At 39.9% G+C, this 23,045-nt stretch overlaps 1 protein-coding gene across 1 annotated transcript; it reads right to left on the bottom strand.

Moving 5' to 3' along the window:
• Nucleotides 1-1,535: 1,535 nt before the first annotated feature.
• LOC139757857 (cytochrome b-c1 complex subunit 7-like) lies at nt 1,536-22,566 on the bottom strand. Its single transcript, XM_071678764.1, has 4 exons — nt 22,469-22,566; nt 18,696-18,755; nt 11,541-11,707; nt 1,536-1,863 (listed from the first exon to the last, which is right to left on the bottom strand). Exons 1-4 carry the CDS (start codon nt 22,500-22,502, stop codon nt 1,777-1,779), a joined length of 348 nt encoding a protein of 115 aa, XP_071534865.1. The 5' UTR covers nt 22,503-22,566; the 3' UTR covers nt 1,536-1,776.
• Nucleotides 22,567-23,045: the final 479 nt, after the last annotated feature.

The raw sequence follows: 23,045 nt of genomic DNA, 5'->3' as shown, positions 1-23,045 counted from the left end.
ATCATTTAACACACAGAAGCTCTTTCCCCTCAGAGGAACATCAAGTCCACAGAAAAAAATGCACTGCATTCTCCTACACTTGTGAAAGAAGACTTACATAAATTGCAGGATCAGTGGAGGGATTTAATGTAAGCTAAAGAATTGAAAAACTAGAGTGATACAGCAACAACTTTCTGGTTTGAACTGCAAACAAAGATGGCAACAATCAGTCCAAATTCAGTCCTTCAAACTTTATGTGCAGCCTTTTGGCTCTATTTAACTCTCATGCATGTGCTGAGAGGGTGTTTCCTCAGCTCAACACAACCAAAACTAAGCAGATAAATAGACCCAATGTGTCCACTGTAGCCAATCGCCTCCATGCAAAGCAAGCTATTGCATGAGTGGAGGTATCTTGTCATTAGTGGGAGCTGTTGACATCACTTGTGAAAGAAGTTGAGGATGGGCACTGCCACAAGTGGTACATGGATCAGGAGGCCGACAGGAAAAGGAAGGACATGGCAACTCCTCACCCAGGCAATGCTGGGATCCCAGTGGTAACAAATAGCATTAATTCCAAGTTTTTATTTAGTGAAATGGATGTCATTTATGTTAAACTAGACAATCTTGGTATTCTATGGTTCATCTTGGGATTTTTTTTGAGGCCAGTCTTGGGAATCGTCAATTTTTGGAGTGAAATGAAAGTTCATCATCTGGGAGGGTGAAAATGGTTATGTCTGAAGGTATAGTAGTACCACTGATGTTGTATGCCATAGATGAGGACTTATAGAGGAAAGTGTGTGTGTTTGGAAGTAAAATGTTTGAGAATATGTGCTGTGAGTAGGGGTGTTCAAAGAAATAATGATAGGGTAAGAGAAAGGTACTTCAATATGAACAGTATGGTTAAGAAAGCTAAAGAAGGTGAGCTGAAATGGTTTGAATATAAGGAAAGAATGAGTGAGGTTAGGTTTACATAGATATACATGTCAGATGTGGAGGGGACAAGGAGAAGGGGGAAACCACATTGGAGATGGAAGGATGGAGTGAGGATGATTTTGGACAACTGGGGCCTCAACATGCATAAGGGTGAAAGGTGTGCATGTTGTACATTGAACTAGAACAGTGTGGTATACTGTGGTCGACGTGCTGTCAGTACACTAAATAGGAAATGTGGAGTCTCCCGGGTAAACCCTGAAAAGGTCTACAGGGCCTAGTTGTTGACAGGAAGCTGTGGTTTCGGTGCATTACACGACAGCTAAAGAATGGATATAAGTGGATGTGGCCTTTCTTGGTCTATTTCTGGCACTACCTTGCTGACATGGAAAATGGCAATAGAATTTGAAAAAAATATATATTTAAAAAAATGTCAAAAATGAATTGAAGAAACTTAAAAGCATTTCTTACCTAAAATGTAGGGTGACTGGATATCTTAGGCACATTCTATTGATATTTTGCTATAACAGCTTCAAAAGTAAGCAATTAGAATTTTGAGAGCTTTCATAATAACAATAATAAAAATATTCAGGAGTCTTATTCATTAGAGAAATAAAACAAACAGATCCATCATGAAGTCAATTCATTTATAATCTGGACTTTGTACAATAAAACACACTTGCATCAACTATCAGGGTTTTAGATATAAATGTACATTTTATACAAAATATTGCATTTTAACTTACTACAATTGTAAGTTTAAATGTGAAACCTTTTCATTTCAAAAATCCCTTAAGTCCAATGTCTTGTAATGTGTTCCAAGTTTTGAGGACAACAGAAATGTACATAAGCATCAGGCAAGAGCATTCACTTCTTGTTCCACTGTTCACGCTCCTTCCTCTCCTTAATTACTTCTTCAAGGTATAGCTGTAGATAGCGTCCCTTTTCACGGTCCTGGAGAATAAATTATTTATTGTACAAATCTGCGCAAATGAGAAATACTATAGTTGGCTTTGTAAAAGTGGAAAATGAAATTATAAGACTGTACCTAATGTGATGGTAGGAAAAGACTTCCTAATGCTTATGCACCAATGATATATATGAGCAAGAAGGAATGCATTTTAGGAGGAGTTATGAAGAGTGCAAAGACAGTTTTCGTGTAAGGAATCACATGACAGTACTTGAGTATTTGATTGCAAGGGTGAGCAATGAGGCAACTGAAAGTAGAATCTAAGTGCACTGGATACTTGGTGTTCATGAGAACAAGGAAAAGCTTGTTGAGCATTGAAAGAGGAATGGTAATTAGGAATATGAAGTTTTAGGAAATTTGCATACATGGATAACTGAAGCTAGGGTCAATGTATTACTAGGGGTCCCTGATTTACGAATGGATTACACTGTTGATCCTGTTCATAAGATAGTTTGTATTTTGGAAAAAATAGAAACGCATGAAATTAGAATATATACTTGTACCTGAATGTAATAATGTATGGGATATGGTATTGCAAAGTAAATATAGTTAATACAGCAATATATTAAACTACATCTAAAGAAAAAGATGCACCTCTAAATAGTTCTGCAGTTCATAAGTAGAGTAATTGATTATATGTCACAACAGGAATTAAATACTGTATTTTGGAGCTCATTTATAAGTATGGGTGTTTGTTAGTCAAGCCCTGTATGTATAAACTTTCATTAGTGCAAAAGAAAGGTTGTTAGATGTGAATGTGCTACGAATGTTTGGCAGGTGGAACGCCTAATAATTCCTTGGTATAGATATGAGCAAAAAGAAAATAAAAATTGTGAAAATAAGGTGTATGCTTGGGCAATTCTGATGCAAGGGATCTAATCGGTACTCATGCATAAAATGGCACAGGGTGATAACTGAAACTAGGGGAACTGGAGAGGCATGAAAGGAACTTAAGGAGGGTGACATGACTGTTACGAGGAAGGTGGGATATGGACAAATGGAATGACAATAAGAGGCAGAATAAGAAAGTTACCTCGCTCAGGTTGAGGTTGGGGAGAAAGAATCCTACCTCTGTATTCCCTGCATGTCATAGAAGGCAACTAAAGAGGGTGGGGTCGGGGGCTGGAAACCCTCCCCTTCTTGTATTTCAATTTATATAAGAGGAAAGAGAAGAGCAAGGCAGAGAGTGCTCATCATCCTTGAAGGCTTAGATTGAGGTGTCTGAATGTGTGGATGAAACCAAAAAGAGAGGAGAGATAGGTAGTATGTTTGAGGAAAGAAACCTGGATGTTCGAGCTCTGAGTGAAGCAAAGCAAGGAGCAAAGTCAGTGGTTGGTGAAATGACAAGAGATAGGAAGAAGTAGTACTACTCCTGAAGCAGTTGTGAGTGTGACAGAGAGTAAGAAAATAAATTCTACACTAATGTGGGTAAAACTGAAAGTAGATGGTGAGAGATGGATGATTATGGGTTCTTATGCACCTAGCCATGAGAATAAAGATTATGTGAGGAAAGTGTTTTGGGAGCAGCTAAGCAAGTGTGTCAGCTGTTTTGGTGGATGAGACCAGGTATGAGTAATGGGTGATTTAAATGTGGAAGTAACGTGGCAGTTGAGGGTATCATAGGTGTGCATGGAGCATTCAGTGTTATGTAGTCATGTGCTGAAAAAAGACTGGTGACTGGGAATACCTGGTTTAAAAAGAGGAATATACACAAGTATGAAAGTAAGAGAGATGATTAATGGGCATTATTAGATTATATATTAATTGATAGGTGTGTAAGAGTGACACTACTGGATGTAAATATGCTGTGGGGCGAGTAGTGGGATCTCTGATCACTATGTTTTTGGAAGAGATATTCGAAAAAAAGAGGAAACAGGTAGAGCTCTTCAGTAAAGAGGAAACAATGTCAAGGGGAGAAGAGTGGTGAGTGAGTGAGCTTGGAAAGGATATCTGAGTGAAGAAGTACCAGCAGAGATTGAGTGTAGAATGGCAAAAGGAGTGAGCAAGTGAAGTGAGAGCTGTGGGTGATGAATGGGAGATATTTAGAGAAGTAATGGCATATGCAAGAGATGCATATGGCATGTGAAAGGTGGGAGGTAGGCAAATTAAAGAAGGTAGAGAGATTTGGGATGAAGAAAGACAATGAGAGGCATTTAGGCAGTACTTAACAGAAGGAGAGCAAATGACTGGGAGATGTATCGGAGAAAGTGGCAGGAGGTCAAGAGGAGGGTGAAGGAGCTGAAAAAGAGGGCAAATGTGAGTCGGAGTGAGAGTATTATTAAACTTTAGGAAGATAAAAAGATGTTTCTGAAAAAGTAAATAATGTGTGAAAGACAGGACAACAAATGGGAAAACCTGTGAAGGGAAAAAAAGGGAAAGTGATGGAGTGAGTATTTTGAAGGATTGTTAAATGTGTTTGATGATATAGTGGCTGATGTAGGCTGTTTTGGTCATGGTATGCGAAGTGAGAGTCATGGAGAGTGGTTAATAATGAATGTAACAAGGCAGCTGGAGTGGATGGTACTGCAACTGAATGCATTAAGAAGGGTGTGACTATTGGTGATTAATTATTAAGGATATTCAATGAATGTATGGATCATGGTGAAGTGCCTGAAGATTAGCGGAATGCATGTACAGTGCCACTGTATAAAGGCAAAGAGGATCAAGATGAGTGTTCAAACTACAGAGGCATAAGTTTGTTGAGTATACATGGTAAGTTGTATAGGAGGGCAATAATTGAGAGGGTGAAGATATGTAATAACCATCAGACTGGGAATGAGCAGTGTGGTTTCAAAAGTGGTACACGATATGCAGATCAGGTGCTTACTTTGAAAACGTAAGAAATGCTTAGAAAATCAGATGGATCTGTACGTGGCACTTATGGATATGAAGAAGGCATATGATAGGGTGAACAGAGATGCTTTCTGGAAGATCTTAATAATATGTGGTGCTGGACGTAAGCTTCCAGGAGCAGTGAGAAGTTTTTATCAAGGGTGTAAGGTGTGTGCATGAATAGGAAGAGAGGTTCACAGTGAAGGCTGGTCTGCAGCAAGGGTGTGTGTGATGTCACCAAGGTTGTTTAGTATGCTTATGATTGGGGTGGTGAGGGAGGTAAATGTAAGTGGCTTGAAGAGATAAGAGTATGCTGGCTGTCAGAGATGAGAGGGCCTGGGAAGTGAGTCAGTTGCTCTTCACTAATGATACAGCACTAGTGGCCAATTCAAGTGAGAAACTGCAGAAGTTAGTGACCAAGTTTGGAAAAGTGTGTGAAAGAAGAAAGTTTAGAGTAAATATGAATAAAAGCAAGGTTATTAGGTTAAGAAGGGTTGAGGAACAAGTTAGCTGGAATGCAAGTCTGAACGGAGGAAAAATTAGAGTAAGCGAAGTGTTCTAGGTGTTTGGGAGTGGACTTGGCAGCAAATGGAACCATGGAAGCAAATCATAGGGTCAGGAAGGAGGTGAAGGTTCTGGGAGCACTGAAAGAGAGAACATTCTCTAGGATGGCAAAAATGGGTATCCACACTGTCGCATGCCTTCTCCAGATACATAAATGCCATATACAAATCCATTTGTTTCTCTACATATTTCTCACACCCATTATTCAAAGCAAACACCTGACATACACATCCTCTACCACTTCTAAAACCACACTGTTCTTCCCCAATCTGATGCTCTGCATATGCCCTCTCTCCCCATCAATACCATCCCATACAACTTTCCAGGAATACACAACAAACATAAGCCTCTGTAGTTTGAACACTCATCTTTATCCCCTTTGTCTTTGTACAATGGCACTATGCACGCATTCTGCCAATCCTCAGGCACTTCACCATGGTCCATACATACAATGAATATCCTTACCAACCAATCAACAACGCAGTCGCCACCTTTTTTAATAAATTCCACTGCAATACCATCCAAACCCGCTGCCTTGCCGGATTTCATCTTCCACAAAGCTTTCACTACGCACACACACACACACACACACATATGTATATTTTTTCATACATATTCGCCATTTCCTGCGTTAGCAAGGTAGCGTTAAGAACAGTATATACATACATATACATATATTATACTTAATCACCTTCTCCAGTGTTACCGAGGTAGCACAAGGAAATAGACGAAAGAATGGCCCTACCCACCCACATACACATGTACATACATAAACACCCACACACACACCACATAACTATACATTTCAACATATACATACATATACATACACACATGTACATATTCATACTTGCTGCCTTCATCCATTCCCATCGCCACCCTGCCACGTCTGAAATAGCATTCCACACACACACACACACACATATATATATATATATATATATATATATATATATATATATATATATATATATATATATATATATATATATATATATATATTTTTTTTTTTTTTTTTTTTATATACTTTGTCGCTGTCTCCCGCGTTTGCGAGGTAGCGCAAGGAAACAGACGAAAGAAATGGCCCAACCCCCCCCATACACATGTACATACACACGTCCACACACGCAAATATACATACCTACACAGCTTTCCATGGTTTACCCCAGACGCTTCACATGCCTTGATTCAATCCACTGACAGCACGTCAACCCCTGTATACCACATCGCTCCAATTCACTCTATTCCTTGCCCTCCTTTCACCCTCCTGCATGTTCAGGCCCCGATCACACAAAATCCTTTTCACTCCATCTTTCCACCTCCAATTTGGTCTCCCTCTTCTCCTCGTTCCCTCCACCTCCGACACATATATCCTCTTGGTCAATCTTTCCTCACTCATTCTCTCCATGTGCCCAAACCATTTCAAAACACCCTCTTCTGCTCTCTCAACCACGCTCTTTTTATTTCCACACATCTCTCTTACCCTTACGTTACTTACTCGATCAAACCACCTCACACCACACATTGTCCTCAAACATCTCATTTCCAGCACATCCATCCTCCTGCGCACAACTCTATCCATAGCCCAAGCCTCGCAACCATACAACATTGTTGGAACCACTATTCCTTCAAACATACCCATTTTTGCTTTCCGAGATAATGTTCTTGACTTCCACACATTCTTCAAGGCTCCCAAAATTTTCGCCCCCTCCCCCACCCTATGATCCACTTCCGCTTCCATGGTTCCATCCGCTGACAGATCCACTCCCAGATATCTAAAACACTTCACTTCCTCCAGCCTCTCACCATTCAAACTCACCTCCCAATTGACTTGACCCTCAACCCTACTGTACCTAATAATATATATATATATATATATATATATTTTTTTTTTTGCCGCTGTCTCCCGCGTTTGCGAGGTAGCGCAAGGAAACAGACGAAAGAAATGGCCCAACCCACCCCCATACACATGTATATACATACGTCCACACACGCAAATATACATACCTACACAGCTTTCCATGGTTTACCCCCGACGCTTCACATGCCTTGATTCAATCCACTGACAGCACGTCAACCCCGGTATACCACATCGCTCCAATTCACTCTATTCCTTGCCCTCCTTTCACCCTCCTGCATGTTCAGGCCCCGATCACTCAAAATCTTTTTCACTCCATCTTTCCACCTCCAATTTGGTCTCCCTCTTCTCCTCGTTCCCTCCACCTCCGACACATATATCCTCTTGGTCAATCTTTCCTCACTCATTCTCTCCATGTGACCAGACCATTTCAAAACACCCTCTTCTGCTCTCTCAACCATGCTCTTTTTATTTCCACACATCTCTCTTACCCTTACGTTACTTACTCGATCAAACCACCTCACACCACACATTGTCCTCAAACATCTCATTTCCAGCACATCCATCCTCCTGTGCACAACTCTATCCATAGTCCATGCCTCGCAACCATACAACATTGTTGGAACCACTATTCCTTCAAACATACCCATTTTTGCTTTCCGAGATAATGTTCTCGACTTCCACACATTCTTCAAGGCTCCCAGAATTTTCGCCCCCTCCCCCACCCTATGATCCACTTCCGCTTCCATGTTTCCATCCGCTGCCAGATCCACTCCCAGATATCTAAAACACTTCACTTCCTCCAGTTTTTCTCCATTCAAACTCACCTCCCAATTGACTTGACCCTCAACCCTACTGTACCTAATAACCTTGCTCTTATTCACATTTACTCTTAACTTTCTTCTTTCACACACTTTACCAAACTCAGTCACCAGCTTCTGCAGTTTCTCACATGAATCAGCCACCAGCGCTGTATCATCAGCGAACAACAACTGACTCACTTCCCAAGCTCTCTCATCCCCAACAGACTTCATCCTTGTCCCTCTTTCCAAAACTCTTGCATTCACCTCCCTAACAACCCCATCCATAAACAAATTAAACAACCATGGAGACATCACACACCCCTGCCGCAAACCTACATTCACTGAGAACCAATCACTTTCCTCTCTTCCTACACGTACACATGCCTTACATCCTCGATAAAAACTTTCCACTGCTTCTAACAACTTGCCTCCCACACCATATATTCTTAATACCTTCCACAGAGCATCTCTATCAACTCTATCATATGCCTTCTCCAGATCCATAAATGCTACATACAAATCCATTTGCTTTTCTAAGTATTTCTCACATACATTCTTCAAAGCAAACACCTGATCCACACATCCTCTACCACACTGCTCTTCCCCAATCTGATGCTCTGTACATGCCTTCACCCTCTCAATCAATACCCTCCCATACAATTTGCCAGGAATACTCAACAAACTTATACCTCTGTAATTTGAGCACTCACTCTTATCCCCTTTGCCTTTGTACAATGGCACTATGCACGCATTCCGCCAATCCTCAGGCACCTCACCATGAGTCATACATACATTAAATAACCTTACCAACCAGTCAACAATACAGTCACCCCCTTTTTTAATAAATTCCACTGCAATACCATCCAAACCTGCTGCCTTGCCGGCTTTCATCTTCCGCAAAGCTTTTACTACCTCTTCTCTGTTTACCAAATCATTTTCCCTAACCCTCGAACTTTGCACACCACCTCGACCAAAACACCCTATATCTGCCACTCTATCATCAAACACATTCAACAAACCTTCAAAATACTCACTCCATCTCCTTCTCACATCACCACTACTTGTTATCACCTCCCCATTTGCGCCCTTCACTGAAGTTCCCATTTGCTCCCTTGTCTTACGCACTTTATTTACCTCCTTCCAGAACATCTTTTTATTCTCCCTAAAATTTAATGATACTCTCTCACCCCAACTCTCATTTGCCCTTTTTTTCACCTCTTGCACCTTTCTCTTGACCTCCTGTCTCTTTCTTTTATACGTCTCCCACTCAATTTCATTTTTTCCCTGCAAAAATCGTCCAAATGCCTCTCTCTACTCTTTCACTAATACTCTTACTTCTTCATCCCACCACTCACTACCCTTTCTAATCAACCCACCTCCCACTCTTCTCATGCCACAAGCATCTTTTGTGCAATCCATCACTGATTCCCTAAATACATCCCATTCCTCCCCCACTCCCCTTACTTCCATTGTTCTCACCTTTTTCCATTCTGTACTCAGTCTCTCCTGGTACTTCCTCACACAAGTCTCCTTGGGAAGCGAGTCAGTTATTGTTCGCTGATGATACAGCGCTGGCAGCTGATTCGGATGAGAAACTACAGAAGTTGGTGACTGAGTTTGGTAAAGTGTGTGAAAGAAAGTTGAGAGTAAATGTGAATAAGAGCAAGGTTATTAGGTTCAGTAGGTTGAGGGACAAGTTAACTGGGAGGTAAGTTTGAATGGAGAAAAACTGGAGGAAGTGAAGTGTTTTTAATATCTGGGAGTGGATTTAGCAGTGGATGGAACCATGGAAGTGGAAGTGAGTCCCAGGGTGGGGGAGGGGGCAAAGGTTCTGGGAGTGTTGAAGAATGTATGGAAAGCGAGAAGATTATCTTGGAGAGCAAAAATAGGTATGTTTGAAGTAATAGTGATTCCAACAATGTTATATGGTTGCAAAGAATGGGCTACAGATAAGGTTGTGCGGAGGAGGGTGGATGTGTTGAAAATGAGATGTTTGAGGACAATATGTGGTGTGAGGTGGTTTGATCGAGTAAGTAATGAAAGGGTAAGAGAGAGGTGTGGTAATAAAGAGTGTGGTTGAGAGAGCAGAAGAGGGTGTTTTGAAATGGTTTGATCACATGGAGAGAATAAGTGAGAAAAGACTGACAAAGAGGATATATGTGTCAGAGGTGGAGGGAACGAGGAGAAGTGGGAGACCAATTGGAGATGGAAAGATGGAGTGAAAAAGATATTGAGCGATCGGGGCCTGAACATGCAGGAGGGTGAAAGGCATGCAAAGAATTGAGTGAATTGGAACGATGTGGTATACCGAGGTTGACGTGCAGTCAATAGATTGAACCAGGGCATGTGAAGCGTCTGCGGTAAACCATGGAAAGTTTTGTGGGGCCTGGATGTGGAAAGGGAACTGTGGTTTCGGTAAATCATACATGACAGCTAGAGACTTAGTGTGAACAAATGTGGCCTTTGTTGTCTTTTACTAGCACTACCTCACGCACATGCACGGGGAGGGGTTTGTCATTTCATGTGTGGCGGGGTGGCGACGAGAATGAATAAAGGCACAAAGTATGAATTATGTACATGTGTATATATATGTATAAGTCTGTGTATGTATGTACGTTGAAATGTATAGGTATGTATATGTGCGTGTTTGGACATATATGTATATACATGTGTATGTGGGTGGGTTGAGCCATTCTTTTGTCTGTTTCCTTGCACTACCTCGCTAACGTGGGAGACAGCGACAAAGTATAATAAATAAATAAATATAAATATCTCTTACCCTTTCATTACTTAAAGTAACTCCATCAAACCACATATTGTCCTCAAACATTTCATTTCCATGACATCCACCCTCCTCCATACAACCCTATCTATAGCCCATGCCTCAACCATATAATACTGTTGGAACTACTAATCCTTCACACATACCCACTTTTGCTCTCCGGGATAACATTCTCTCCTTCCACACATTCTTCAAAACTCCCAGTGATGTTCAGTACATGTCAAGTCATTATGTTTATGTATGTTTTGTCAATATTGTGTTTGTTGGGAGAAAGAAGATCCCTAGCATGAACCATGGGCAGCATTTCAATTCCTATGGTGGGGTGGGTGGGGGTTATGACGTGGTTTGGTTTGGAAGGGTCCAGCATTCCTACAACAAACTGAATCCTAAGCATGTTAAGGTGAGATACTCTGATCCATATTAGGTATTTTACAGCTCTGTTTTATTTGACTGGGTGGATGACCAAATAGGTGCTGGTAAGTGTTTTTAGGGCATTTAGTTTTTTATAGCCTTTGTGTTGATGTCTGTGGAGGAAAGTGAATGTAACACGTGTTGTATGCAATACCACGTGGGAATGGCTAACCATTCAAGGTTATGGGAGGGTGCAGGTTGAATTCATGTTTGTCAGGGGTTGGAGGGAAGACAATGAATTTCTGTGGTGATACAGACATTATGTTTCAAGTAAGTTAAGTGTTCTAATTCCATGATGTACTGTTGCATGTTTATTGTTGACTTGATTTTGAGTGATATGCCTAAAAGGACTTTAACTCAACAAATTTATATGGTCTCATTTGGAAAGCCCTTAAAAAAGGGAGCACTAACCTCCTCATAACTTATCCACTGGTCCTTTGGAAGAATTGTCTTGGTCATGGACAGCTGAAGTGCACGCTGCATTCTGAAATTTCTCTCATCTAGTACTGCCTGTGGTGTTCGCCTTAGAGCCTCTTGCACATCAGCATTTTCATACAAACAGTCATCATGATAGAGGCCTATAAGGAAGAAATCATTGGAGTTTTGTTACCAACCCAAGACAATGGAGGTATGAAAAAATGTGTATCAAAAGGTTTTATCAAAACAAAATGTGTATTGAAAGGTTAATGATAAATATCACTAACAAATTTTCTCATCAACTAATTATTGTTAAACTAAAAAAAATATTACAGTGGTTCTGAATGCCACTCTACGGCTGTGAGGGATCTTGCATGCCTTCCATTTATTTCACCAATTTTCTCCTAAATCTTTTTGTATGTAGGTGAATTAAGCATTAGGACGAAAATATATAAGAAAAATACCAAGTTGAATCAAAGGCTTGTGAAAAGTAGGTACGGATTCCATCTCCTTGGTACAAGAAAACCCCAAAAATAGTAAATATACCAGAATAACACAGTGCATGCCATCCAATTTGCTTTACATTTGTTCAAACAAGCTATTACAACAATGTTTGATATAGATTAAGAGAAGAGTCTCGGTCAAAGAAAAAAAAATGATTTGCCCTAGTGTTCTCACTTGATCGGAATCCCGAACACTATCATCTTGTCAACCAAAATATCAAAATAAAGTGAAGGTATTAAGAATATATGGTGTGGGAGGCAAGTTGTTAGAAGCAGTGAAAAGTTTTTATCGAGGATGTAAGGCATGTGTACGTGTAGGAAGAGAGGAAAGTGATTGGTTCTCAGTGAATGTAGGTTTGCGGCAGGGGTGTGTGATGTCTCCATGGTTGTTTAATTTGTTTATGGATGGGGTTGTTAGGGAGATGAATGCAAGAGTTTTGGGAAGAGGGGCAAGTATGAAGTCTGTTGTGGATGAGAGAGCTTGGGAAGTGAGTCAGTTGTTGTTCGCTGATGATACAGCGCTGGTGGCTGATTCATGTGAGAAACTGCAGAAGCTGGTGACTGAGTTTGGTATAGTGTGTGAAAGAAGAAAGTTAAGAGTAAATGTGAATAAGAGCAAGGTTATTAGGTACAGTAGGGTTGAGGGTCAAGTCAATTGGGAGGTAAGTTTGAATGGAGAAAAACTGGAGGAAGTAAAGTGTTTTAGATATCTGGGAGTGGATCTGGCAGCGTATGGAACCATGGAAGCGGAAGTGGATCATAGGGTGGGGGAGGGGGCGAAAATTCTGGGAGCCTTGAAGAATGTGTGGAAGTCAAGAACATTATCTCGGAAAGCAAAAATGGGTATGTTTGAAGGAATAGTGGTTCCAACAATGTTGTATGGTTGCGAGGCTTGGGCTATGGATAGAGTTGTGCGCAGGAGGATGGATGTGCTGGAAATGAGATGTTTGAGGACAATGTGTGGTGTGAGGTGGTTTGATCGAGTAAGTAACGTAAGGGTAAGAGAGATGTGTGGAAATAAAAAGAGCGTGGTTGAGAGAGCAGAAGAGGGTGTTTTGAAATGGTTTGGGCACATGGAGAGAATGAGTGAGGAAAGATTGACCAAGAGGATATATGTGTCGCAGGTGGAGGGAACGAGAAGTGGGAGACCAAATTGGAGGTGGAAAGATGGAGTGAAAAGATTTTTTGTGATCGGGGGCCTGAACATGCAGGAGGGTGAAAGGAGGGCAAGGAATAGAGTGAATTGGATAGATGTGGTATACCGGGGTTGACGTGCTGTCAGTGGATTGAATCAGGGCATGTGAAGCGTCTGGGGTAAACCATGGAAAGCTGTGTAGGTATGTATATTTGCGTGTGTGGACGTATGTATATACATGTGTATGGGGGTGGGTTGGGCCATTTCTTTCGTCTGTTTCCTTGCGCTACCTCGCAAACGCGGGAGACAGCGACAAAAAAAAAAGGAAAAAAATTAAATTTTTGTTCAAATAAGCTATTACAACAATGTTTGATACAGATTAAGAGAAGATTCTTAGTCAATCAAAGTAAAAACAATTGATTTATCCAAGTGTTCTCACTAGATCAGAGTCCCAAACACTATCATTGTCTATCAAAATATCAAAACAAAGTGAAAAACTATTCATCTCTTTAGCAGGTGTTCTTGTTGGGTATATTGGAATGGTATCACTGAAAGAGATGCAGGGAAACACATTAAACAACAACAATGCTTTATTGAGGATATACAAGGTGAAATAACAAAGGGCAATGGGCTACTGGAGGTGCAGGATTATGGTGAAGAAAAGGTAAACTAAAGTGGGGCCTGTGATTCTGGTGATGGTAGGCATCAAATGAAGCAGGAGCACGTGGGAGAAATGTGTGGCTGCTGAGTCAACCTGAAGCTCCTGTAGGAGGTGGATGTGGCTTAGATCGTGGCTCCTGGTGTGTGTGGCAACTGCTGAATAGTGCTTGAGTTGAAGAGGAAATAAGAATGTAGGAGTGCTGCAGGCATGGCTGTAGGTCCCTTGTTGTTACAGCTACTGCTCATGACAGGTAGAGGTGACGTCCCATGCATGTCCTGCTGAAGGTGGATGTCAGAGATAAGGCACATCAACGAAAGTGCCACGAAGATGAAATGTCAGAAATCCCATTAGGACACCTAAGAACGGAGACACCCTAAGGGTGGCTTCAGTCTGGAGTCACATCGCCAAGACTTCAAGTAACAGAGTGGTAAAGCTTGTTGTCTAGTGGTGAGTCAACTGCTTGACCAACTTGCTGGATTGACACAAGAGTATTTGGGAAGCGGTGAGGTCAGGTCAGTGAGGGGTAGCTACTCCCAAAGGGAAATAGAGATGTTGAAGCCGAATGTCGCAAGCTTCTAACCTTTCTCCCTGCTGATGGACTAGAGGTCAAGTCCATAAGAGTGGTGCTGCTTCTTAAGGAAAGGGTCAGCTCATCCTATAATTACAGTGGTAGCTTTTGATCTACTGCCAACATCAACTGTGGGTATTAGGGATTAATACTGGTGGTACAGATGTATAGGATGGTCCACCAAACACATTCTTCCAAGGATTATTAAGTCTGGTGAAGACACAGGCTATCACCTAGTAAATGGTGATGTCATTAATGTGACCTCAGGGTCATTACATCATTAGAATGAAAGAACATCATGTAAGAATAATAAAACCAAGAAAAACATGATAAATAACTCCGCTTACCACAGGAGAAATAAAACACCCGTGGTGGAAGTACATTCCTAACACATGTTCTTTATTTCTCCTTTGGCAAGTTGAGGAATATATATCACTTGTTTCTTGGTTGTTTTATTTTTCTTACATGAAGTTCTTTCATTTCATGAGAAATAGTTTTCTCACTTTTTTGCATTATTTTCATATCAAAGATGATCTCACTGTTCGAGAAACCACTTTGGTGAGAGCATTACTCTTTCCTTTATCTGGCTATGCACCTTTTCTCATTCTATATCAAACATTGTTCAACTAGCTCATTCAAACAAATTAAACACGGGATGATATATTTCAGGTTTTGTCACAACCTTTAGCTATTTTCTATATATTTCAGGTTTTGTCACAACCTTAAGCTATTTTTTATATATTTCAGGTTTTGTCACAACCTTTAGCTATTTTCTATATATTTCAGGTTTTATCACAACCTTTAGCTATTTTCTATTATATTTTTTGAAAAATGTAGATTATAAATAATTCATTTGATAGGAACCTTATGAAGAGAATAAAAGTACATGAAAAATACACTCAACTATATAATTTTATTGATTATACATCAAATGTCAAATACCACATCGTTCCAATTCTCTCTATTCCTTACACACCTCTCACCCTCCTGTATGCTCCACCCCTGATCACTCAAAATCTTTTTCACTCCATCCTTCTGCCTACAATTTGGTCTCCTGCTTCTCCTTGTTCCCTCCACCTCTGACACATATATCTTCTTTGTCAACCTTTCCTCACTCATTCTCTCCATATGCCCAAACCATTTCAACACACCCTCTTCTGCTCTCTCAACCACACTCCTTTTATTTCCACACATCTCTCTTACCCCTTCATTACTTACTCGATCAAACCACCTCATCTCTCTTACCCCTTCATTACTTACTCGATCAAACCACCTCACACCATATATTGTCTTTGTCAAGGATGTAAGGGATGTGTGCAAGTAGGAAGAGAAGAGAGTCAGTGGTTCACAGTGAAGGTCGGTCTGTGGCAGGGGTGTGTGATGTCTCAATGGTTGTTTGATTTATTTATGGATGGGGTGATTAGGGAGATAAATGCAAGAGTTCTGGAGAGAGGGGAGAGTATGCAGTCTGTTAGGGATGAGAGGGCGTGAGAAGTGAGTCATTTGTTGTTCACCAATGATACAGCACTTGTGGCTGATTCAAGTGAGAAACTGCAGAAGTTGGTGACTGAGTTTGGAAAAGTGCATGAAAGCAGAAAAATGAAAGTAAATGTGAATAAGAGCAAGGATATTAGGTTCAGCAGGGTTGAGAGACAAGTCAAATGGGATGTAAGGGGAAGGGAGAAAAATTGGAGGAGGTGAAGTGTTTTAGATATCTGGGAGTGGACTTAGCAGAGTGGAACCATGGAAGCAGAAGTGAGTCACAGGGTGGGTGAGGGGGCAAAGGTTCTGGAGCAATGAAGAATGTGTGGAAAGAGAGAGTTATCTTGGAGGGCAAAATGGGTTTGTTTGAAGGAATAGTAGTAATAGCCAACTAAAAGAGGAGGAATCAGGTGGCTGGAAACCCCACTTGTATTTCAATTTCTAAACGAAAACACAAAAGGAGATGGTAATTATTAGTGCTTATGCACATGGCCATGAGAAGAAAGGTCATGAGGCAAGGATTTTGGGAGCAGCTAAGTGAGAGTGTTAACAGTTTAGATATAAGAGACCAGGAATTAGTAATAGATGATTTAAATGTGAAGGTGAGTAATATGGCACTTGAGTGAATCATTGGGAGGCTTGAGATACTCAGTGTTATGAATGGAAATGGAGAGTAATTGGGAGGCATGGGGTATTCAATGTAATGAATGGAAATGGTGAACAGCTTGCAATGTGTTGAAAAAGGACAGGTGACTGGGTAGACCAAGTTAAAAAAGAGGGATATATATAAGTATACATATGTAAGTGAGATAGATGGTCAGAAGGCATTACTGTATTACAAATTAATTGATGGGAGTGTAAAAGAGAGACTTTCGAATGTAAATGTACTGGGGGGGGGCAGTGGCAGCAGCTAGCGGGATGTCTGATCATTATCTTGTGGAGGCAAGGGTAAAGATTTGTAGAGGTTTTCAAAAAAGAGGAAACAACATCATTGAGAAGAGTGGTGAGCTTGGATAAGACTTGTGTGAAGAAATACCAAGAGAGACTGAATGTAGAAAGGCAAAAGGTGAAAGCAAATGAAGCCAGTGGAATGCATGAGGAATGGCAGGTATTTAGGAAGCAGTGCTGGCATGTGCAAGAGATGCATGCAGCAGGCAAAAGGTGGGAGGTAAGCAGATTAGAATGGGTAGTGAGTGGTGAAATGAAAAAGAAAAGTTGCAAGAGAGAGAAAAGAGGAGTGTTTGGGCTGTACTTACAAAGAAGCAGTGCAAATGTTTGAGGGATATATGAGAGAAAGAGGCAAAAGTATCTAGAGGAAGGTACAGGGGCTGCAAAAGAGGGCAAATGAGTATCAGTAAACTTCAGGGAGAATGTGATGCAAGGAGGTAAATAATGTGCAAAAGACAAGAGAACACATCTGTGATGGGGCGAAAGGGAAAGTGTTAACAGGTAATGATGAAGTGAGGAGATGGAGAGAGTTGCAGTGGCAAGGGACTTCTGTATACACAATTGCTATGAGTTGGCTTTGCACATAGAGCTAAGGATTGATGAAATGAATAATTTCTGCTAAACCAATCAATATACCATAAGATAAAAAATAGTGATCAAAATGACCAGATATCAACACGGACATATACAGTACAGATGGATGGGCTTTATGCAATTAGGCTCCATCTTCACACTTGCAATGATGATCAATGAAATAAGTTATCATACTAAGCTAAAGAAAATCTAACTCAACTTTGCAAGGTTTAAGCAACTTTCTACTTAAAATGATAATGTAAAGCAGCTAGCGGGATGTCTGATCATTATCTTGTGGAGGCAAGGGTAACGATTTGTAGAGGTTTTCAAAAAAGAGGAAACGACATCGTTGAGAAGAGTGGTGAGCTTGGATAAGACTTGTGTGAAGAAATACCAAGAAAGACTGAATGTAGAAAGGCAAAAGGTGAAAGCAAATGAAGCAAGTGGAATGCATGAGGAATGGTAGGTATTTAGGAAGCAGTGCTGGCATGTGCAAGAGATGCATGCAGCAGGCAAAAGGTGGGAGGTAAGCAGATTAGAATGGGTTGTGAGTGGTGAAATGAAAAAGTAAAGTTGCAAGAGAGAGAAAAGAGGAGTGTTTGGGCTGTACTTACAAAGAAGGAATGCAAATGTTTGGGGGATATATGAGAGAAAGAGGCAAAAGTATCTAGAGGAAGGTACAGGGGCTGCAAAAGAGGGCAAATGAGTATCAGTAAACTTCAGGGAGAATGTGATGCAAGGAGGTAAATAATGTGCAAAAGACAAGAGAACACATCTGTGATGGGGCAAAAGGGAAAGTGTTAACAGGTAATGATGAAGTGAGGAGATGGAGAGAGTTGCAGTGGCAAGGGACCTCTGTATACACTGAGTATGGCTTTGCACATAGAGCTAAGGATTGATGAAATGAATAATTTCAGCTAAACCAATCAATATACCATAAGATAAAACATAGTGATCAAAATGACCAGATATCAACTCGGACATATACAGTACAGATGGATGGGCTTTATGCAATTAGGCTCCATCTTCACACTTGCAATGATGATCAATGAAATAAGTTATCATACTAAGCTAAAGAAAATCTAACTCAACTTTGCAAGGTTTAAGCAACTTTCTACTTAAAATGATAATGTAAAGAGTGACTTTAGCAAGTATGATCAAATTAAATCATGATAAAGGAAAGCAGCAATTCAAAATTGGAGTCTGGGATGTGTAAAACCAAGAGTTAACATTATTTGAAGGAAAAAATCCAACATTACTCAACTAACTAGCAACTTACCAAGCTGATTGAAGCCTGATGCTCTGAAAACAAACCTCTTCAACGAGTTATGGGCCTGGGCTGCAAAGAAAACGTGAATAAGGACTTAAAAACATACAACGATGAACTTGTATTAACCAAGAAACACCTGTATAATGTATTATATTATAATATACTTAGTCGCTGTCTCCCGCATTAGCAAGGTAGTGCAAGGAAACAAACAAAAGAATGGCCCAACCCACCCACATACATACACACATATAAATACCTATACATTTCAATATACATACACAGACATGTACATATACACACATGTACATATTCATACATACTGCCTTCATCCATTCCTGTTGCCACCCCAACACACATGAAATAGCACCCCCCTTCCCCTGCATGCGTGCAAGGTAGCTCTAGGAAAAGTAAAAAAGGCCACATTTGTTCACACTCAGTCTCTAGCTGTCGTGTGCAATGCACTGAAACCACAGCACCCTTTCCACATCCAGGCCCCACAAAATTTTCTATGGCTTATCCCAGACACTTCAAATGCCCTGGTTCAATCCATTGACTGCACGTTGACCCCGGTATACCACATCGTTCCAATTCACTCTATTCTTTGCATGCCTTTCACCCTCCTGTATGTTCAGGCCCCATGACTCAAAATCTTTTCCACTCCATCCTTCCACCTCCAATTTGGTCTCCCACTTCTTGTGCCCTCTATCTCCAACACATATATCCTCTTTGTCAATCTTTCCTCACTCATTCTCTCCATGTGACCAAACCATTTCAACACAACCTCTTCTGCTCTCTCAACACTCTTTTTACTACCACACATCTCTCTTACCCTTTAATTACTTACTTGATCAAACCATCTCACCACATATAGTCCTCAAACATTTCATTTCCAACACATCCACCCTCCTCTGCACAACCCTATCCACAGCCCATGCCTCGCAACCATATAACATCGTAGGAACCACTATTCCTTCAAACATACCCATTTTTGCTCTCCAAGATAACGTTCTCGCCTTCCACACACTCTTCAACACCCCCAGAACCTTCGCCCCCTCCACCACCCTGTGACTCACTTTTGCTTCTAAGGTTCCATCCGCTGCTAAATCCACTTCCAGATATCTAAAACACTTCACTTCCTCCAGTTTTCCTCCATTCAAACTTACCTCCCAATTAACTTGTCCTTCAACCCTACTGAACCTAATAACCTTGCAAGATCTTATTCACATTTACCCTCAGCTTTCTTCTTTCACACACTTTACCAAACTCAGTCACCAACTTATGCAGTTTCTCACCCGAATCAGCCACCAGTGCTGTATCATCAGTGAATAACTGACACTTCCCAAGCCCTCTAATCCACAACAGACTGCATACTTGCCCCCCTCCAAAACTCTTACATTCACCTCCCTAACCACCCCTTCCATAAACAAATTAAACAACCATGGAGACATCACACTCCCCTGCCACAAACCTACATTTAGTGGGAACCAATCACTTTCCTCTCTTCCTACACATACACATGCCTTAATCCTTGGTAAAAGCCTTTCACTGCTTCTAGCAGCTTACCTCCCACACCATATACTCTTAATATTTTCTAGAAAGCATCTCTATCAACCCTATCATATGCCTTCTCCAGATCCATAAATGCTACATGCTGCATCTGTTTTTCTAAGTATCTGTATACAGTAAGTATAATGTAAACTTTCTTAACCTGCAAAAACTTAGAAAAACAGTGTCTTATTTAAAAAAGAGAGATCAGAACTAGATTTACGTAACAAATTATCATGGTTCAAATTTCTAGCTTATTCCACATTTTCTATCTTTTTTAGAAAAAACATTATTCAACTAATATTGTGGTAGCTTGTGCTTAAAAAAAGGGCTTTGATTACATAAAAAGACTAACATCCATATTCTCTTAATGATATGCTGTGACCTTATCAACATTTGCTCTAATAACTAGTCACTGAGGACAAAAATATGATAATGCAACAAAAAGAAAAGCAAACCTGTCTAGAAACCATACATAAAAGTTCAAATGTTTAACCAATCATTAAATCTGACCTAAAGTCCAAGATTAGGGTGGTAGAAATACTGGAAGGGGTTAGCAGCTTTAAGTTCTGTACAGTATTTGGGATGAGTATTATGCACACATGACATAAATAAAAATAAAAGGGAGAAAGCTACCAAGAGGAGGAAGGTGATCAGATCTTCAGGAAGAATTATGAATGGGAAGAATGAGAACCTATAGGGAAAAAATTTGAAGCAAGAAAAACTCTCTCTTTGGTGTAGTGATCTACAAGCCAAAAGACATCTTAGACCTCTGGGTATTAGAAACCTCTTAACCCCCATCTTACTGGTGAAGCATATGCTTCCCACCTTATATCAATCACCTGCTAGGTACTTAAAGGTAAGGCTCAGCCCAGATCCACCCTCTGACTAATCAACCATAACATCCACTTAGCAATAACATCATTCCCATGTTGTTTGAGAAGTCCCTCATTCTCCTCAGAACAAAGAGGTCAACCTGATAGTGGTCACTGTTAGATAAAGAAAATTAAATTTTGGAAGGGGAAAGAATGGCAGATAACATAACCAAGAGAGTCTGCATTTCAAAAGTTACATTTCTTTGCATCAAAAAGGCCAATTATAGATATAACACCATCTGAATCATTTCAGCACACTATTGATTTTCTCTCCAGACAGTGGCAGCCCTAAAGCCACATCAGAAAAAGCCTCTACACCTAGATTAAGAGAACACTGATAGACATGTTATAGAAAAAACAAAGACTTCCTAGACGAACAACTTCAAGGGAAGGCTCTAAGAGATAGTAAAGAGCTGTCAGCTACCTTCTCTAACTTAAGCACCCTGACATACAGACAAAATGGACACAAAAATGAGTTTCTCTGTCATATGCAGAAATGTTCCTGAGAGACATTTTACGATTCCTGGGTACTAATTCCTAAGAAGAAATGTTCCCTACTGAGATACATTTTAAGATTCATGAATACTAAAAGATATTCCTGGTTATCAACATGCTTCATACAATTTTCAATGACAAGGAGGAATTTTTCAGTCTAGACATTGCTTTGTAACTTAATTACTATTCTCTCTGCACCCTGTATTTAAAAAATCAGTTTAAATGTGAGAAAGGATAATCTTCACAGTGGCTACGTCCATTCCATATGAGAACACATATCATAATCCTAGAAATTGCGCGTCCGACAGTGGATAAAATAGAGTGAAAAGTTTACTTGATGTGTCTTATCACAACCCATAAGTTATTTCACTGGTGCCCCTAATCTGGTACTTTTCAAAGGTAACATCTCAAAATTACTTTCTCGGTCTAAATCTTTTCTATTAAGCTATTTATATGAGTATAATCCAAATTATTTAAGTCTATGATGCCCCTGAATACGAAATTTATGCAAACTTCTGTAATTAAAGACACTCATACACTTTCACCAAAAAAACACTGCAAGACAAGCTAAATCCACATACCTATACAACAATGGCCTTTGAATTATTAGTTTTATTTTAAAGAGTATTCCCAGAAGTCTAAAGGCCTCCAGAAGTTTTGAGAACTATACAGTTCAACATGAAATTTAGGTTTCAACACTACACATTTTCACAAGATCAGCTGATCGGGAGGCCTAAACCGGGATCCTATCTCTAGGTATTCCCATTCAACCTAGATATAAAATTTTTCTCCAACTGCTGCTCATAGTATCATAATCTTTAATGAACATCTTCAGTTTATTCTGTCGACAGCAAATTGCGTATTTACCTAAGAAGCCGACGGATTTAGAGGCAGCCGCCATGATTCTCCACTGGATACTGCAGAACCAAGAGTGCAGACAACAATGATGACGTAATCATGTAACCAAAGTTGAAGAAAAAGGTCGATTGAGTGTAATCAAATATATATACATATACATATACATATATATATATATATATATATATATATATATATATATATATATATATATATATATGATTATGTCTGACCAATCTAGAACTCAGGGTGACGAAACAGCATGCGTAAGGTGATGGTATTCTACATTCTAATAAATTTTGAAAATTTTCTAAGGACATATCATTCTAGGGACACATTCATGAGAGGATGTCAGGGTATTCCATACACTGCCAGCAAACATAAGAATGGCAATCAGGTACTTAAATGAAAATATGTATTTCATAAAAATACTATTCATAGTTAATCATGTATATATATATATATATATATATATATATATATATATATATATATATATATATATATATATATATATATATATATATGAGGATACATCCTATTCACAAGCAAATTTTCAATTTGTATTGTGTTAGCTCTCGTACTG

This window comes from Panulirus ornatus, chromosome 2 (assembly GCF_036320965.1).
Source record: "Panulirus ornatus isolate Po-2019 chromosome 2, ASM3632096v1, whole genome shotgun sequence".
In the NCBI taxonomy this organism is placed as follows: Eukaryota; Metazoa; Arthropoda; class Malacostraca; order Decapoda; family Palinuridae; genus Panulirus; species Panulirus ornatus.
The sequence above is the reverse complement of the archived record's forward strand: the minus strand, read 5'-3'. Positions and strand labels throughout refer to the sequence as shown.

What these genes read in the sequence shown, in the direction of transcription:
- LOC139757857 (XM_071678764.1), bottom strand. Translation starts at nt 22,502, where the DNA reads ATGGCGGCTGCCTCTAAATCCGTCGGCTTCTTAG. An exon ending in TAAATCCGTCGGCTTCTTAG is followed by an intron (nt 18,756 to 22,468) that starts GTAAATACGCAA and finishes TTTTCTTTGCAG; the next exon opens with CCCAGGCCCATAACTCGTTG. An exon ending in ATCAGGCTTCAATCAGCTTG is followed by an intron (nt 11,708 to 18,695) that starts GTAAGTTGCTAG and finishes TCTTCCTTATAG; the next exon opens with GCCTCTATCATGATGACTGT.